Source organism: Tachysurus fulvidraco, chromosome 2, assembly GCF_022655615.1.
Source record: "Tachysurus fulvidraco isolate hzauxx_2018 chromosome 2, HZAU_PFXX_2.0, whole genome shotgun sequence".
Taxonomy (NCBI): Eukaryota; Metazoa; Chordata; class Actinopteri; order Siluriformes; family Bagridae; genus Tachysurus; species Tachysurus fulvidraco.
Window position 1 is genome coordinate 10000977 of NC_062519.1, and position 12410 is coordinate 10013386.

The 12410-nt window shown below is 35.6% G+C and overlaps 1 protein-coding gene across 1 annotated transcript; it reads right to left on the minus strand.

The window, feature by feature from the left end:
- Positions 1-4518: 4518 nt before the first annotated feature.
- adnpa (activity-dependent neuroprotector homeobox a) lies at positions 4519-11736 on the minus strand. Its single transcript, XM_027165426.2, has 4 exons — positions 11354-11736; positions 10779-10891; positions 7631-7720; positions 4519-7507 (listed from the first exon to the last, which is right to left on the minus strand). Exons 2-4 carry the CDS (start codon positions 10884-10886, stop codon positions 4856-4858), a joined length of 2850 nt encoding a protein of 949 aa, XP_027021227.1. The 5' UTR covers positions 10887-10891; positions 11354-11736; the 3' UTR covers positions 4519-4855.
- Positions 11737-12410: the final 674 nt, after the last annotated feature.

Sequence of the window (12410 nt, forward strand, 5' to 3'; positions counted from 1 at the left end):
TGGCCACAAGTTTGAATTTGTACGTATACAGGAAGGGGGAGTTTGTGACGTCACAAGTATCCTGGTCATAAAAAACTGTGCGCGAATCACAGAACCGCACGTGCGTTTTAAAAAACAACAAACAGAAAAGAACGCAAAACAATTAAAAACATTAAAACAGGTATTTTTCTTTCTCTTTCTGCTAGTTTTTATTTATTTTTTTTGCTTTAGCTTTCCATTCATGCTTCAATTATCCTTTCTCTTTTTTCACCCCCCTTAGTTATAGTAGCAAATAAATATAGGTATAGAATTCGAATTTAAGAGTATTTTAATAAACTGGACAAGTTCGTCTTTATAACATGATTAGCACCATAGCGTAGCATCATAGTTGCAGTAGTGTTCAGCTGATGAGTGACATATCAAACTTCTGAAATGTATGGCATTAATGCGATGTTCTGCGTTTATTAGATAGAATGTTCTGAGGTGGTTTCTGCAGCACAAACTCGTACCTACTGCGTATTAACTCAGACACAACCAGAGTCCTGCACCTGTATTTCCACAAGCTCAGGTTAGTCAGGGGCAGCAAGATCAGAGGACAGACACATTCAAGCACAGACCAGGACATGGCCAGGTGTATGCTAGAAGTATTTGAATCGGTTGAAAATCTACTTATTCAGGAAAACACTTAAACTAGCACTTCATTCCCTATCTTTTGCATTTATAAAAAAAAAAAAAAAAAAAAAAAAAAAAACCTTTGACACTTTTTCATCGTAACTTGAGCAATGTTTTAAACTCAATGTATCTTAAGTATGTAACCTAGTAAGCCAGCATTAATACCCAATGTTAGAGATTGAAGCACTTATATACATCGCTTTGGACAAGGGTCTGCCAAATGCTGTAAATATAAATGTGAAGCATGGATATAACCCCTGCAATGTTAACAAGTTGACACATAATTTTGCTTCCAGAAAGGCAAAAAAGCTTGAGTCAAAAGAGTATTCAGTCAGTTTTTATGTTTTTAGACCTCTGTATTGAGGGCTATAACTACTGTAGTCCTGTCCCATGTTTTAAAAAAAAGGAAAGAAAAAAAAGTATTTGCCTCTCAAAGCAATTGCCATTGCTCATATATATACATATAGCAATGTTTCAGATCATCAAACAAATTTAAATATTAGTCAAAGATAACACAAGTAAACGCAACATGCAGTTTTTAAATGAAGGTTTTTATTATTAAGGGAAAACAAAATCCAAAACCACATGGCCTTGTTTGAAAAAGTGTTATATCATAACATAACTTAACTGTGGTTTGTCACACGAGTTCTATTTTTTTTGTTGAAGTGCGTTGGTTATTTTGTAAAACATGCTAGTAGAACAATAATATATGCACAGCTAATATTCCTTCACATTTTGATCAATTGAGATTAACAATACATCAGAAACAATCAAGCATTGATAAATGGTTCCCTAATTCTGAACTTGAAGTAAATAACAATTTGAAAAGATTGGAGTATTACAATAACATAATGTCTTGGTAAAAACCCAGGCCATCATTTAACTGTGCCATCAATGGTGCAATTGTGTATGTGAAGTCAATTCTGTCTACATCCCAACACACCTCTCATGGACCAAAATTAAATATAGCTCTTCTGCATGGTCTTCTCTGCCAGTTCATATTGCTTGGTTTCGGGGAGACACTGACAATAGATGAAGGGGACTACTGTAAGCTTGCAGAAATTGCTGAGCCATTTGCATATAATCTATCTATCTGTGTGTTTGTGTGTGTATACTGTATGTATATGTATATGAAAGTGAGAGTATATATATATATATATATATATATATATATATATATATATATATATATATATATAGAGAGAGAGAGAGAGAGAGAGAGAGAGAGAGAGAGAGAGAGAGAGAGGCACTTGGCTGCCTGGCTGACATCAAGGCTCCATTATATGAGTCCATCAATATGCAACTAACATTTGGAGAACAGACTCCAAATATACACTTCTTAATGTAGTGGCCCACTTTCATGTGTCGTGTTAATGAGTGCCACTGGAGCCTTGCCACTTCTGCAGTAAGAGAGAATTTACCAAATGAGGCATTATTCAGGAATTAACTGAAGTCAGTCAACTTTATCATAATTAACCCAGAGAAATAATAGTTGAGGGATCGAGCAATAAAAATATAATAAATACTAAGTAATAAAACTGCTAGTGGTGCCATCTAGAGGCTAAGTGCTGGACACATCTCAACTATTAAATTGAGTCGGCAAGATAATCCGTTCAAAAACAACTTGAAACTCATCAAAGTAAAAGAGTGATCCATGGATGTCTTAAACATGTTGTAGTACTTTCCTATTGAGGTTTAAACTAAAAACGGGGCGATTTGTTTAGCATTCTTAACATCAACGTCGACTTTGTACATAAAGAATCCACATATATGAGTGAAATTATGAAACTAATAAAACAAAATTTACCAAATGAGAATTGAGTAATTATAAATTCTATTTTGTTTAGCCAAGTGTGAAATATAATAATTTAAGGAAATCATAGATGTATATAGGATTTAGCACATTTCCTGATGTTGACATGACTGTACCAGACATTGTATTCAAGGAGATTTGCAAATATCCCTTAGTGAAATAGAGGCAAATAACCTAATCTAATCACCTAACCAACCAGGCAGCTAATGTCATTTTCTAGCTTGTTTGGAGCACTTAGTTTTACCTGGTTTATTTTTTCCCTTGGTTCAGTTTATGCAAAAAAATCTGAAGTAGTTCAATACATAGTGTACAAAGTGTGTAAGATGCTGGATTGAGGCTGGATTCTGTCTGCTCACTCATATTTTTGAAAGCATTCTTATAAGCACCTTAAGAACGGCTAGCCATTCCTGGAGCTTAGTCATGTAAAAGAAAATTTAAATCTTCTCTGCTTGAAAGTGAGGGTCAGGCTTATATGACTGAGCATAGAGGCAGCTAGAGGCATTGAACAGGGCTGAAGAAAACAACCTGGTTCTACATCAGTTATGGTCAATTTCCAACATCTGAGTATATATAGCAAACTATACTTTACCTTCTATATGATGTGCACAGCAGTGCTACAAGCAGAGACCTGAATAAGTAATTTTAAAAAAGGTTGTTTGTTTACACCTACTGTTTAATGCCCTCATTTCGTTCATTTGTTTTTTGCTTTTGAATGCTTAGTCTGAAAAATTTAGACCAGAGCTACTTAGAGTTTTCCATTTTAGAAGCATGTTGAGAATTATGCTGTTTGAAGAGGTACGTTGAAAAAGTTTGCTATCAAATTTTTTTATTAGATGGTTCATTACATGGTGTTCACATTGCTTTAGAAGACAATGCCAGTGCCCTCGAAGACCTGGTGTTATGAACAGGGAAATGCCTGTGGAGAATTGCAGGAACTCTTGTACTAATTGATTAATATGGTTTGAGCAATAGGGTATCTACAAGATTACAAAAATGTTTAAAGTATCTGATCAAATTAATCAACCAGGCCATTCTTTTGCAAAAGATAAACGCCTGCCTGAATCTATTTATTCAGCAATATTACGGTTCAAGATTACAGTTGATTTGATGACAATCATTTAGAACTAATACAAAGTTTTTCCCTTGTGCACTCCATTCTAATTAACAATATCCATACCAATTAGTTTTAAGGTGACCTCACTTAATGCAGCCTGACTTAAGCTCTTTTCAGATATGACCCCCAACGTTTTGCTGTTTTGTGAAGAAGTTTTTGGTCTTCCTCTATCCAATGATTTAGGAAATACATGCATTTTAGTTATAATGACCAATTGTTATTAAATCTTTTTTGGTTTCATTGGCCTGTACTGGCCAAATGGTTTGGTTTGGCCAAGCTAAATTGTTTGTCAGCAAATTCTCCACTTGTATTATTTCAAATAATACTGGACTAGGACTACTTTGAAACAAAGATTTTCTGTGGTGCAACAAAAGCCTTTAAACGTGTCCATTCATCCACCAAATATTACATGTGTGTAATATTACATGTATTACAAATGTGACTATTTATCAGAGGAACAACCAAGAGACCAAATGTAACTGAAGGAGCTAGAGAAGTTCAGATTTAAGAAGAAAGTCACAAAGCAAAAAACAAACCATACATGAAGCAATATGCCATTCTGTTAGAAGTTTGCAAAAAGACACTTTCTGCAGCAAGTGTCACAAATATTTTCCATCCAATCGGAAAGCTTGAGAGCATGTTGAAAATAGAGCTAAATTAACACTCATAAAGCCAAGTTACCTTTATTCAGATCTGGAAAAAAACATGGCTCTGCTCTTCAAATGCTAGCAATAGAAAAACATTTTCACACAACTACAAATTACCAATGTTTACAATATTATCAAAACTTAAATATATGCCATGAATTAGTAATCCAATAATTTTTTTAAGCCACTGGATCTACTGAAATATCAATAAGTCAGTGAAAATTGAGGTCATAAGTAATAAAATTAAATCCACTGACCTTTGTTTAGGACAATAAAATCATATCCAAGCACTATACAGTAAATTACAATGTTAATTTTATTTTTAATCAGAGAGAAACAGACTTTCTACACTTTGTAACAATTCAACTGTGTGAGTAAATACACAAGGCAGTAAAAATCATAGGAGGACATGTGTGATGAAATGATCCAATATGTTATTTTTTTCCTGCTTGTTCATAACAGGAATGGTGAAAGTAAAATGTGTCCTTTCAGTAAGCTTGTACCTTCATCCAAAAAAAAAAAAAAAAAAGTTACAAAAAAGAAATTCTGTCACAATGTAAGTCTCAGGGGCTAATACAAGACAGAAGGAAGTTTGCCTTGAGAGTTGGGAGACTTGGACCAAAACTTGGATCAAGTGCCCAGCAAACCCATTTCTTTTCCCTTCTCTTCAAATCGTCCAGCTGGCCTATAAAGACTCTCATTCGAGGAGATACCTCCTGACCATGTTGCTTCTTCAGTTCTGGTACCAGACACACATCTATCTAGACTTTTTGACCCTCCCTTGGTAAAATCTGTACTTGCCACCCTGCCACCTCTCTTATGTAGGAACCTCTCCTGCAGCACTGTCTCTTTTGTGCAATTTTGAATCACTGAAGGAAATGTAGGTGTTGTTTTCAATGTCCTATTTTCCATCGACATCTCCTCTTGTTCTGATTCTCTTTGAAAGTCATTGGCAATGGTTTCTGAAGACTCAGGGCTTGGCTTGAAGGCACAGTTGCTTTCTTTACATTTTCCATGGTTTAGAGCCTCTTTCACATGTGTGTGCGCTCTCTTGTCAGTAGACAAATCAAAAAAAGCATTCAGTCTCTTTTTTACAGTTCTTGAATTTTCACTTTTCTTCTCATTATCAACTGTGAACAACCACTCACAGTCAAAGTTCATTTCATGCTTGAGTTGGTTCACTGCTTGCATGTTAAAGCCTAGTAAGACTAATGGTTTTCGAATCCCAATGTCCCTCTCACATGACCGTCTTTGGTTGGCAAAGTGACTTAAGACGTCAGACTTCCACAGCCATAGGCTGGCAGCAAGTTTTTCTATCTCTCGCTGGGATGGATATGGCTGCTGGTTGAAATATGTGGTCAGAAAAGCCTTACGTGCATCATAAGACTCATCTGCGTGATCTCTGGGGTCCAAGATGAGAATAGGATCTGCAGGTTTTTCCACAAATATTGTGGGATGGTATCTATTCTGAGCAACCATTTTTTTCTTCTTCGAGTCAAATGGATATGAGGCAACCATTTCTCGTTTAAGAGCTGAAATGCACTTCTTGTCTTGAACCTTCGGAGCTTGTCCAACCCCTCGGCAGTGTATTAGATGAAGCTTAATTGTGGAAGCAGTCATGTTTCTTGTGTACACACCCAAACAATGGATACACTTGTAAGTGTGCTTTTTCTCAACCGGATGGAGAGTTTGTAGCACCTGGTGCCGGTCTTGAAGGTGCTGTGAAAGTGCATCAGAAACTGGACCCTTTAAAATGGCGAAGCAGAGAGGACACAGCGTCTTGCCAATTTCTTGGTTCTGGGGTACAACATTTTTGGATGCATTCCTCATCAATGATTCACTGGATCTTTTTGGCCCCTTTTCTACAATTAATGTAGACCCAGATCCAGTATTGTTTGGTGGATGCACAGTTGTGGATAGTGACTTGGGTGCTTCCTTCACATTATAGGTAGTCACTATAAGCTGCACATTCTTTGGACTGCCTTGCTGAAGTGTCAGATCAAATGTCAGCGGAGAGTCAATAGTAAGATCCGCTGGTTCATTTGGATGCATCTGCCTCTTGTGCATTACTATCTTGTCAACCTCATAAAATGTGGAATCACACTGTGGGCATGTCAGGCCATGTATTAGCATGTGATTTAGCAGAGTGTCACTTGGCAGGTAGCGATTACAATACAGACACTTGCTTGTGAAAGTGTGGATCTTCATAATGTACTTAGCTATAGCTTGCACCCTATCAAGCTGATGCACCTTTTCAACATGAAGAGCAAATGTACTCTCAGGGAAGAGTTCATTGCAAATTGTGCAGATCTTCCACTTCTGTGTTTGTGAAGTGTTCAGTGCATTAGCGGAACCCTTCTTGGCCTGTAATGAGGTCAAAGTGGAAGTAGCAGGATGCAGTGAAGAAAGGGGTAGGGACTTCATTGAGGCGGACACATTACCATGTGATGTTAACATTAAGCTACCTTGGTGTTTTCCTGTGTATGACTGGGAAGCTGTGCTGGACAACAGAGCTTTGTCAGGTAGAGTAATGCACAGTGGTTGGCCAGGACTTGTGACACCCTGCTTAAAATGGTTGCCAACAGGCACTCTCATTACTTTGGGCATGTTAAAGCAATTAACAGGCTGCACCATGTGTGAAGGTATTCTAGATGTGACTGGAGCACCCCTCTGAATTACGCTGCCCTGAGAACGAGCCACCATAACATTGGTGTGACCAATCATGGCAGTTACTTGATAGCCAATATGTTCATGGAACTCAATAACATGTTGAACCAGTGCCTCGTAGGAACGACAGACAAACAGGCAACTTTTACAGTGAATCCCATAACTACTGATTGTGGCTTCCTCACTGCTTTCTTGTTTCTCTGCATTTCTGACTACATAAGGTGTAGTCACATGCTGGAAGTGTTCCCTATAAATGTGCCTGCGCACTACATTGTATAATCTGTCCCGATAATTGCATTTCTTGCAGTAGTACACTGCCAGTTCCTTTCTGTCAGTCAGCATAGGCTTGTCCATCCGTGGACTGTCCTTACCACCTACCATGGTTCCAAGTGGACTGGCAATACCCTGTCGTACAACATTATAAGGCATGTGGAACAGCCTAACATGAGTCTCCAGAGTTCGTTTGTTCCCACTGTACATACAATAGGAGCAGTTGAGCAGGATGCGGTTCTCAAAGTCATCTCTGTGCACATTACGAAAGTGATTCTTGTAGGCTGAGAAGTATTTGGAAGCAAAGGGACAATCGGAGCAACAAAATTGCTTCGTTCTGTAGTCCTAAAACACATACATAAGGAAATCTATGTGTGAGCAATGGGAAAAAGCTACTTAACAATAAGTAAATAGTTTGGAACAAAATTACTAAATGCATGAAAATTATCTAAAGTTAAAATGTCTTACTTGTGACTTTGTCCAGGATGGATCCCACATGCACACATCAAGGTAAAAATGTTTCATATAGAACTCATCAGGACCAAATGCTTTGTAATCCTAAAGAAGAACAAAATTAAAAACATAAACTGAAATGGTCAGAACACTACAGAATAATGTTCATAATCTTAAATCAATGATACCTCAGAGTTTTGCATCAGTTGCATTTATATCTTCTACTGTTATGTTAAAATATATGTTGCTTGAACAATACATTACATTAAGAAGCTTCTCTTGCTCATTGGTGCGTGTACTGAAAAACTACGTGTGGACATTGAAGAAACCAGAAAAGCAGATATAGTAGATACTGCACAAGCCATATAGCAGGTTATTTTACTTGTGAAGTTTAAATATTGCATAAAATTGATGCTCATGTCTGTGTTTTATACACCTTTCAGTAACATTTCATTCAGCCATGTTCAGAAGTCATATCCTGACAAAAAGAACAATTAACAATTAAAGGATTTCTTTTGGAAAAAAAGAACTTTTATATTCACTACACTATTCTGTTACTGTTTATTGTCTTTTGTGTATTGCATTTTTTGTACTTTTTGTATTGTCTTGTAACTTTATGTCTGCACTGTCTTTTTTCCTGCACTGTCTTGTTTGTCTTGTCCTGCACTGTTTGCACCAGGTTGCACAGTTGTACTTTATATGGCTAAGACTACTTAGCCCTGTCTTTGTTTTATGTAGCACCTTGATCCTGGAGAAACATTGTCTCATTTCACTGTGTACTGCAACAGCTATATATGGTTGAAATGACAATAAAAGCTTCTTGACTTGACAAGTTGTGTTTTTTAAATAGGTGGTTAATAATGTGACAGTCTATAATAATGACACACACAAAAAAAACAACAACACTAGTCTAAACTAGACTTGTTTTACACCCACCTATCCTAGACAACTTTGTTAGTTTCACCTCTCTTCATTTAGTTCCAAAATTCGTCCCCCTGCATAATTAGCCTGGCAGAATTAAGTGATCCTCAGAAACTTGTATGAGAGTCTTCAGATGGTCCACATATCACACATTCACCAGCTGTAATTTGCTTCCCAAAACACCAACAAATGCCCAGCCAACAAAAGAGATTCCTTATCCAATGTAAGTACAGTACCTCCTGGTTCTTGCTGAACTGGTGCACTTAAATACAAAGTTTAAAGCCCATTTAAAGAACTACAACAAGGTTAATGCATACATTGATGGTTCTTTCAGGCCATGATCTGAGAAATAATGTACATTGCTAGAAGAATGCACTAATTACTCATATTCAGTTCATTCATTCTCTGTACAAGACTCTCCTTTGTTGACCTTTGTGTGTGTTTTACACGTTAGATTAGTTACTGTGTATAGTCTCTTTTTTGTATTAAGCTGCAGATCTTATTACCATGTCTTTAACATAATTAATAAATATATATTTAGGATATTTAGAATGTGGGCAGTTAAATTTTCACCTAAATTCCCACACGTTTGTGTAATGTAAATCTCTAATTCTCTTACAACCTGTCCTTATCCAATCAGCTATTCATGTCACAACAGCAGAACGCATAAAATCACAGAGATACAGAGAGAGACCTTGCATCAAATAGCAGAATGGGGAAAATGTGTGCTCTCTACGGCTGACATTGGAATGTTTGTTGGTGCCCGACATGCTGGTTTAAGTATTACATAAACTGATCTTCTGGTAATTTCACACACTAATGTCTCTATTTCTTGCACCATTCGGTGTAAACTCTAAACACTGAGGGGAAGACAGTTCTGCTCAAATCAAATATATTTTCTTTTCGAAATGTTCACAAAATATAGTCTGCTAAATATGAATAATGAAAAACAATATTCTAAATATCCATCAAAATATTTCCTGTATTTCCTTGAAGACTTTTATTGTATAAGGCCAAAGCCTTGATGATCACAACACAGTTTCTTCTTGGAAAACACTTCTAGGAAGGATTTGTAGTATTCAGAAGAGCATAACAGGCAGACAGTTAATCAGTTCATCTTTAAGTGCGACATACTAATGCTTATCTTGATATTTCACAGTTGCAGAACACCATTTAAACTGTATTAGTTTCCTCAAAGGATTTAAAACACTGCACATCAAGCCATTATCAATATAAATCACATCAAATCCACAAGCAAAACATAAGTGCAATTAAACATGTTCAACTTGCATACTTCAGAAATCTTAATACGACAGCATACAAAGACATTCAGGAAGACAGTATGTGCTTCCTATGTCCATGTATGTGTATGATGGTCAGGTGGCCTTATTGTGCAGCTTGATGGGAACTGCACAGAGTTATTTTATTTTATAAAAGGTTATTTATATTAATAACAGATGCAAATATAAAAAATACAGTTTAAAGATACTAACAGTAAATACTTCTACATATGTAAATAATAAAGTGCAATTTAGCAATCCTTGCTTTTACTTCATTGTATTTTTTTTTATAAACATACAAAGTTACAATAAAAATAACTCTTGTTAAATAAGACAGAGCTAAAATGTTCTATAATTGAGATGTGAAGAATTCATTTTTCATGGTCTACAAACATTCGTCTATGTACAGCTACCAAAACTACTAGTTCTACCTGCTAAAAAAGAGTGGGATGCTTTCTACAGCTGAAGGAATTAAAATATCTTATCTTAAAACATCTTGTGATCTTATACAGTAGAATAAGTTGGGGGGGGGGGAACACAACATACTACAAACATACCACTGGTATGTAAACATATGGACAGCATGTAATATATGTAAACATATGTACAGCATGTAATGTATGTTTATATACAGTATGTAAACATATGTACAGCATGTAATGTATGTTTATATACAGTATGTAAACATATGCAGAGCATGTAATATATATATATATATATATATATATATATATATATATATATATGTAAACATATGTACAGCATGTAATATATATATATATATATATGTAAACATATGTACAGCATGTAATATATATATATGTAAACATATGTACAGTGAATATAAAGGCTTTAGCAGTGCAGAGATGTGGACATTGTTGAAACAGGTCTTGGTTAATTTTACTTTTGTGTTAGACAAAGTTATCATATAAACCGAATGAAACATTTTTTGCATTACTAACCTCTATATGTTCTTTGCAGTAGTCCAGACCAATATCACTCAACAGCCTCTTGACCCTTTTCCTAGCTTTTCTCAGTCGTGTAAGGTTGTTCACTGGAAGTTGAAACATTTCTCCTTTATCAAAGAAGGGCAAAAAAAAATACATCGTGAATTTTTCAACAAACAGCTGACAATCATTTAATCCTGTAACAATACTGCAAACCAGTACATGGTCAGGATCACATCACTTATCAGACACAGAGAAGTAAACACGGTATATACAGTAGCTAGTCGAAAGAATGTATAGAACACAAAAATAAATAAATAAATAAAGAAAGAAAGAAAGCTAAACAATAAACGCCAGCTATTCAGTAGTGGGCCTCGGATCAACTGGCTAACAAAAATATCATCTCTAACCAGCTTGTTTAAAACATGCCGTGGTACGAAAAGGTTACCAAATAGTTACTAGTTATTAGAAAGCTAACAAATGTTAAAGCAAACATTGCGGCAGCTGAATGTATAATGTACTGCTAGTCATTTGTTAGCTAGCTAGCTAGCAAGCTAACAAATTTCTGGAAGCATTAACAATAACATTACCTTGTTTTGTTTTTATTTTGCAGGTGTTTCCTGCAACTTTTCGTTTACTCTTGAAGGAATTAGTCCTGGAGATTATAAAACAAGCAAACCAACAAACAAACACTGTAATTGTCGTTGGGTTCGGTTTTTGCGACCGGCGGATCTTTTTAACTTTATCTTAGGGGATCTATAGGTTTCCATAATCAGCTAAATCTGCGTTTGTCTTTAGAAGATCATTGATCTTTCTGCTGAATTTAACACCAGCTAGACGTTAAAGAAACAATACTATCACTATAAATAGCAGATCGAACATTTTTTTTTCTTTAGGTCTAGAGTCTAGACCGTTTCATACAACTAGCCAAGCCTGTTCAAGATGGCGAACTGATTCACCGGAAGTGACATTTTGTGTAAGTTAAACCATAATGCTGCCTCCACGGAAGCTCGTGCGGATGAATTCGGTGCTGGTGAATTAACCCACGTGGTGTGTGTTTCGGTCCGGGAATAATGGAGGTCGGAAGAAAACATATTGAACATCATTCGTTTTTATAAACAACAGAGAAAACACCAAAGTCCCAAACACACATACTTGAAGATAAACTTTAAACTGGAATAAAATAAAATAAAAAGGCCCTTATTATAAACCTATACAGGTTTCACGAAAGAATTCTGACATATAATACATTTTAAATATGCATATTACTTTTTGTAATTAACAACCCAAACCACTCTAATTCAATAAATGAGTAATAAAACATTTGTAAACAATTCAAATAACTATTTTCTTAATTTACAGTAAACAAGTTTACAGTATATAAGCTTTGTTTACTGTCTAAATCCATTACAGCTATCTCATATGAATAATTATGAAACTCATTATTTATGATTGAATAAAAAAACAAAAAGCATTTTTACTAAACACAAATAAAATATCAAATATACCTATTTATCTGTCTATCTACTACACAATGACAATAAAGTTCTATCTATCTATCTATCTATCTATCTATCTATCTATCTATCTATCTATCTATCTATCTATCTATCTATCTATCTATCTATCTATCTGTCTGTGTGTGTG